The sequence below is a fragment of the Lathyrus oleraceus genome, chromosome 2, assembly GCF_024323335.1.
Source record: "Lathyrus oleraceus cultivar Zhongwan6 chromosome 2, CAAS_Psat_ZW6_1.0, whole genome shotgun sequence".
Lineage (NCBI taxonomy): Eukaryota > Viridiplantae > Streptophyta > Magnoliopsida > Fabales > Fabaceae > Lathyrus > Lathyrus oleraceus.
Genome location: NC_066580.1, coordinates 124565557 through 124573301, shown reverse-complemented (window position 1 = coordinate 124573301; position 7745 = coordinate 124565557). Strand labels below are relative to the sequence as shown.

At 34.5% G+C, this 7745-nt stretch overlaps 1 protein-coding gene across 1 annotated transcript; it reads right to left on the bottom strand.

The window, feature by feature from the left end:
- Positions 1-507: 507 nt before the first annotated feature.
- On the bottom strand, positions 508-1287 carry LOC127122204 (secreted RxLR effector protein 161-like). The gene has a single exon (XM_051052580.1). The coding sequence runs from the start codon at positions 1285-1287 to the stop codon at positions 508-510; it is 780 nt and encodes a 259-aa protein (XP_050908537.1).
- Between the last annotated feature and the right edge of the window lie 6458 nt (positions 1288-7745).

The window sequence follows — 7745 nt, the reverse complement described above, 5'->3', positions numbered from 1 at the left end:
TGGGGAGCAAAGACTATTTATAGGCTTGATTCTACCATCAAGAATTTAAAGTCATTAAAACTCATTACCACCCAATTAAATGGTCATATCAATTTATATTAAAACCAAAATAAATCATACCCTTTTCAGAACCAAACTCCCAAAACTACGGGCGACATTAAAATTGGTTTTTTATTATTAATAATTATTATAATAAAAATAAGAAACTGTTACATTCTCCCACTTGGTCCATAGAAGTGATTATTGGCATAAATGAGTCATGGAAAACTTACTCAAGAAATAAATATGTGAACCATAGAGATAGTCCCTCTTAAAGCGGGTAGTCTCATCTATGTATTACAACATGTCTATTTTCAAGTATATATCTGTAATATGGTAACTAACTTGATGAATAAACCAAGGTTTACTCTTGGTCCAGGTGTAACATATTTTCTCAAACTGATGTGCGCATGAAAATGAGAAAACATCACAATATAAGAGTTTTATTAATAAACTGTATGTATACAATCATAAGGAGGACCCAAGTCCCATGTTCTCTACATGATCCTTAAATTTTATTGGTGGCATGCCCTTAGTCAAAGGATCAACGATCATTAAATCAATACTAATGTGATTAATAACTACTATTTTATCTTTAACTCTTTCTCTAATGGCTAAATACTTTATGTCGATGTGCTTGCTTCGACTTCCACTTCTATTGTTCTTAGCCATAAAGACAACTGCTGAATTATCGCAAAAAATATTCAGAGATTTAGAAATAGAATCCATGATTCTAATCCCAGAAATAAAACTCTTAAGGCATACACCATGAGAAGTAGCCTCAAAACAGGAGACAAACTCGGCTTCCATAGTAGAAGTAGCAACCAAGGTTTGCTTAGTACTTCTCCATGAAATAGCTCCATCCGCCATCATAAACATATATCCTGATGTTGATTTGCGAGAATCAACACAACCAGCAAAGTTGGAGTCTGAATAGCCGATCACATCAAGATTGTCCATCTGCCTATACATTAGCATGTAATATTTTGTTCCTTTAAGATATCTTAACACCTTCTTTGCAGCTTTCCAGTCATCCATACATGGATTACTCTGATATCTTCCTAAGATTCCAACAGCAAATGCAATGTCGGGCCTTGTGCATACTTGAGCATACATAAGACTTCCAACAACAAAAGCATATGGGATGTTCTTCATTTGTTCCCACTCAAAATCATTCTTATGGCATTGATTCAAATTAAATCTATCGCCCTTGACAATGGGTGCAACACTTGGTGAATAATCTTTCATTCTAAATCTCTCTAAAACTTTATTGATGTAGGTTTCTTGAGATAGACCCAAAATTCCTCAAAGTCTATCTCTGTGGATCTTAATGCTAATGACATAAGATGCCTCACCCATATCCTTCATATCAAAGTTTTTAGAGAGGAATTGTTTCACCTCATGTAGAAAACCTTTATCATTGGTTGCAAGTAGTATGTCATCCATATACAAAATGAGAAAACAAAATTTACTCCTGGTATATACATTGATCCATAGGGTTTTCAATAAACCTAAATGAAGATATCATTTCATGGAATTTAAGATACCATTGATGAGAGGCTTGTTTTAAACCATATATGGATCTCTTAAGCTTGCAAACCAAATGCTCACCACTATTAGAAGAGAAACCTTCAGGTTATTTCATATAAACCTCCTACTCTCAATCACCATTAAGATTTATATTTAATGGTTATGGTTATGAAAAGTTTTGATAAGAAAGTGGCCATTGAAACCACAAAACATTTGAATGAGTTATATTTACCAATGAAAAGTATTTACAAAATATGGTCAAAGTTGACTTAAAGATTCAATTCAAAATGAGTGTTATGAAAAGAAAGTTTGAAAAACAAAAGCATAATGCTTAGGTTTCTAATGTTTGAAAACCAATGTTAATGTTTGCACAAATTTTTTGGCTTGGGTTAGAGTGGAGGGAAGAAGAAGAATGGCTAAGTCCTAAACATACAAAGATGAAGGAAGAGAAATAAAACCACAAATGGAGTTCCCTTCTTGAGATCAAAGTGATGATCCCAGTAGCTTCCAATCTTTGGAATAAGTAAGCAAATAAGTGTATACTCAAGCAACCAATCAATCAAGCAAGCTCTTAGTAACCTTCCAATGGCTCTTGTATCTCTCACTTTAGATGCACATGACAATGGTTCTTCAATTTGGCTCAAATGGGAATCCCTTGCACAAAAGCACACACATCAACAAGTTCTATAATGCAAACAAAGACTGGACAAGAGTGAGTTTAGAGATTAGGTCCTTCCAATCCATCTTCAACATTAAGTCCTTTTTACTCCATTTTTTGCATAGGGAATGTCCTAGAATCTAAGTCCTTTTGTCCATTTGCATTTGGTTCTCAACAATCAAAACAAAACACAAGCACAATAGTATATACACAATTATGTGCTCAACTGAGCAAAAGGCAAATTGCATTAACATAAACATGTGCTCAAATGAGCAAAGGGAAAAAGCAAATGATTAATATGTACTAGAATATTAAATTACATAAATGTAAAGTGCAAGAATTAAATGTTAGTGGTCAATTGTTAGTGTTGGTGTGCCATAAGGCAATTTAGCGCCATGTTAAGAAATCGTAAGTGGACTAATGTAGTAGTCACACCTATTTGAGGTCGGTCAATAAAATATAGGCAACAAACACAAGTTAGAGATCTTGATTAGTGAATCAAGCTCCTACAACTTGCCATGCCAAAAGAAGATGATAAATAATCTTGTATTAATTTAGGTTCTTTGCTTGATTAGGAAGCAACCTATCCTTAATGCAAATCCATTCACTTGATCTTTGATCAAGATGAATTAGATTTGAATCAAGGAAGGTTAAACCTCCCATGCATCAAGGCTAACCACCAATCTTTAACTCATTGATCAAAAAGAAAAAAGATGAAAAAGGAGATGAATAAGAATGAACATTAATGGAAATTCAAATGAAGTAATCAACATACATTGACCAAATATAGATGGAATCAAGGTCAAACATTAGTAAACAGAAGCAAAATGAAAATTAAAAGTCAAGAAACAAATAAAATATTTTTGGTATTTTTGGAAATTAAAATAATACTTGAATTAAAATAAACAATTAAAGGTCAAACCTCAAATCCATTTCAAATCAACTTTGAAAGGTCCAAATGGATCATCCTAAGTTCAACAAGGTCAAACAAAGTTTGACAAAAAATTTCAGCATTTTTAGAAACCAGAAACTATTTTTAATCAATTAAAAATGCATAAAAAATAACCTAATTGAATTAAAATCTCAAATAAATCTCAAATCAATTAATAAATTGATGAGAATATTTTTCATAGATCCATCATCATTCAAAGAGGTTAAGAAAATATTTTTGTATTTTTTGGATATTGAAAACTATTTAAAATGAATTAAAAATAACCAGAAAAGAGAAAAATCATAAAAAAATATCAAATGATAAAATAAAAAATATTAAAAATCATCTTTAGAAACTAGAATTAAAAAGAGAAATAATGCAATTGGTCCCATATTTTTTGGAATTAAAATAAGAGAGATATAATTTTTTGAAATGAAATGAAATAAAAGAAATAAAATGGAAATTAAATCAGAAATAAAAAAAATGAGAAAAACGTGATGCGTTGGATTCAGGCTCATTAATAGAACTGGCGCATCAAACGATTCACATGCGCGCGTCCACCAAACACGCTGGTCAATGAGAAGCAGGTGGCCATTAAAAAAGTCATAACAAAGGAAGGTCCAGATTAGATCTGGAAATTAAATCCAATGGTCGTGGTTCATTCTGGCAAATAGACGGTGGTGTACACCACCGTCTTCTCCGGCGAGAGTTGCAGAGAAAAAGTTCTAACCAAATGAGGCGATCTATACAGCAATAGAAAGTTGGGGTGATGTACATCACCCCTGTGCCATCTATTTTCACTCTAGACTTCCATGGAGTGAGAAATCAGAGGTTGAAAATGATGGTGTTCATCTTGAACTCAATGAAATTTCAAAATTAAAAGCATAAATCAATTGCCTCTGATGAGAGGACTTCAGCCAAACCAATAAATGCAAGAAACAAGCTATAATCAAGGTGTTTCGAAGAAGGAAAGTTTGTGTAGCAACCTCTGAAATATGGATCTATGGAGCACAATTCCTCTTAGCTATTGCTTGCAGTGTGATCTAGAGATGAAGATGAAGCAAGGTCAAGGAATTATGAGTCTGAAAATCAACCAATGTAGTTGAAATTCAGATCTAAAATTTTGAAAAGAAAGTGAGAATTCCTTTAGGTATGGCTATGGAGGGAGTTGTGCAGCATAACAGGCGCCTTCAGGTTGCTGAATTATGAAGCCTAACACTCTTATTTAGAGCAAATGGAAGCTGCAAGCATGAGCAAAGTGTGTGCATGAATGAAGAGGGCCTACATGCATGGGCCTGTACAGGCGCATGGAGGGCCTAATTCCTATTGCAAATGAATGCTGATATCATCTTGAATTGAAATGGACGTGCAGAATTGATGCAATTGGCTTGTGCAATGAGTTTTCAACTAGTTTCCAAAAATGCACCAAAATGTTCTTCACTTCGAAAATGCCACTTTCAAAAATAGAACATGGCCTTATGGGTAATGGTTGGAAATCTCTTAACATGAGGATCAATTGTTATGTTGAACAAAACTTCATTTGGAATTGGGAAGTTGATGAAAATTGATCATAAAGTGCAAGGTGCAAAACATGTGTATGTGAAAATTTCCAAAATGGGCCAACTTCAAGCCCTTATGTGTCAATGAACCAAGCTCAAAATGACAAAACCTTGAACATCAAACTTTTATATCTTTTCAAGACAATAAATTTGGACTTAAATTTTGCATCATTTGGATTTTTTATGAGAAAGTTATGGGCACTTGAAGTTGGACTTTTTCACATTTCAATGCCTTTGGTCCAAAGTGACCTATAACGTTTTGCATTATAACATGTATTTATTTTAGTATTATGGAAATTTGTTCAACATAACAAATGAAGTAGACATATTAAAATTTCCAATGCATTTGATCCCACCTCAAAATCATGTAAAATGAATGAGTTATGTTCTTGGGAAGGTGACCCAAAATTAGGGTTTTAGTCAAAATGACCTATAATGTTTTGAAATGGATGATGACTTTCCCAGCTTCAAATCAATTTTTTATGAACATGAAAGTTGTTAATATGGTTATTAAGAACATTTTTTCTCTTGTGGTAATCTCTATTTGACAAACACATTAAAAGTTAGGTCTCAGTGTACTTCAAAATAGTCAGATAAATTGACTGATCAACTTCTCAAGTCCATGCCTCAAATCTTGATGAATTAATGATTGAGGACACTCAAATAAGCTCAAATATGCATGAAATGATGAATGGAAGAACTTCACTTGATTGTATTTGATCATGGGTTGGGGTTACTTCATGAGCAAGGCATAGTTGATGAACAGGTGAATTAGGGTTTCCTTGGGACACAATCCTCAAGCCCTTTGGTTTATCTTGATCAAATTGACAAATTGAGATACTTGAGAAGCATATGTGATGAATTAGAGCTTTGGGAACCATTTTCATGCTTTCTTTCACCTTCACCTGGCCATATCAATGAGCATAGGGTCTCCTAGGAGCCTCAGATCTTATGATTGCTCAAACTACAAAGCAAAAGATGTTAGTGACATATTTTTGTGCTTTTAGTTAGTAAACAAAATAAGAAAAGCAATAATATATAATTCAAGCATGCTTGGTGGTCTCAAACCAAATCACACAAGTTCCAACCCTAGGGTTAGGAGCCAAAATGCTATGATCCTTGAGGCAAATGCAATGAGTAATGATATGATGCCATGAGAGATCTTAGGGTCAAAATTAGGGTCTTACACCTGGTATTGGACTCGGTAGGGCGAACTACGGTTCGATCCCCCACAACCTTCAAAGGGGATACATAAAGGGGTACCACACTAGTGTACCAGATCCCGTGCTAAGAAAAGGATCAAAGTCACTAACCGGCTACTTCACTAAGTGCATGCGAAGGCAAAGGGCTTAATGTGATTGCGATAGAATGAAACCGGGTGAAATAGGAATGAGGGACACTAGGTTGAGCTATAATAGCATGATTCGAACTGGCCTGCACAAAGGAGAGATCTACGTTAATGCTTATTGCTTGTGTCGTCACTGTATCTTTAGTGTCTTACTTGAGTATTTGTCATCTTAACAAAGTACCTAACAACCACGTACGAATTGGAAATGTATTCACGTTTAACTAGTGTTTTCAAATTTCATTTGCTTGAGGACAAGCAAAGATTCAAGTTTAGGGGAGTTTGATAACGCAAAAATACATCGTATATTTGCCTTGATTTACACTCAAAGATCGTACCACTTTCTTTTATATTTCGATTATTCCGCAAGTATTCAAGTTATTTTTGTAGGTATTTCAATCCCCATGCATAAATGAGCAAAGTGTAGAAAAGGAAGAAAAAGAATAAGAAAAGAAGAGAAAGTAGCAGAAAAACAGAACACAAAAATTGTTGATGTGACGACCGTCACAAAGCACGTAACGACCGGCACGCCCAGCCTGTGACGACTGTCACAGGCCCATGACGAACGTCACACAGCCAGAATCAACGCCTTGAAGCAGTCAACAGAAGAAACCGAACGTGCCTAAATTCCTGCAACATAACCACTTTCTCGTGGATTCCTCACTCAACCGAGTCATCCTTGTTTTTCTCAACTGCCATGACCTACCAGGAGATATAAAAAGGACGGAGGTTGGGAAAGTGGGGGACGCTTAATTTTTTTCTCTGCAATTTATTTTCTACAGTAATTCAGTCTTCTAGTATTATTTTCCTTCAGCAACACTGTTTCTTTTACCGCAATTTAGTTACCATTCCGTTTACGGTTTTCGTTTTCCCCTTTCCTTTCCGTTTTTCAGTTAGCCAAAGTAGTAGTTTCCTACACTGGGGAACTACTACACTTTATTTAATTTAGTTTAAGCAATTGTATCGAAGAAGCAAGATCCTACCGACCTGTGGAGGACTGCTCAAGTACTTCAAGATTCGACGTACTCTATTAATCCAATTGCCATGTTTTTATTCAATTATTATTATTATTGCTCTGTTATTATTATAATTATGTTTGCTGCACTGTTAATCTGTTTATGCTCGTCTGTGTTTGCGTTATTTAACATGTCTGGCTAAACTACTGGTATCGGTATGTAACAATTTAATTAGACGGGATTTAATAATAATCGGTGAAAAACTTCTTGTCTCAAACAATCTTTTCAGCTGTGGTTTTTAATTTAAATTTAATTAACTTAGTCACAAGAGTGAGAAGCTATTTAATACGATTTTGCCACGAGAGTGGAAAATTAACCAAGGTGAGAACCGACAATCGCGAGAGCGTGAGGGTCGAACTGGATAGTAAAAACTAGGCATTGATTTTAAAAACAGTGAGAGCACTTTAAAAGCAATTAGAACTTATCTATTTTCAAAAAGTATTTTTAACTTCAAATGGGACAACGAGAGCGTACATTCTGACTTAAAGGTATAGTCCGAATCAACAATCACGAGAGTGTGAGATAGAGCCTTTTAAATAAGTACTTTCTACTAAAAGATATTTGGTACTTAAATTATACACCGGTGACTTATCGAATCACTGACGATTAATGCGTTGCATACTGATATCCTCCTATTAATACTTTCTTAAAACTCAATTTCCCTTAG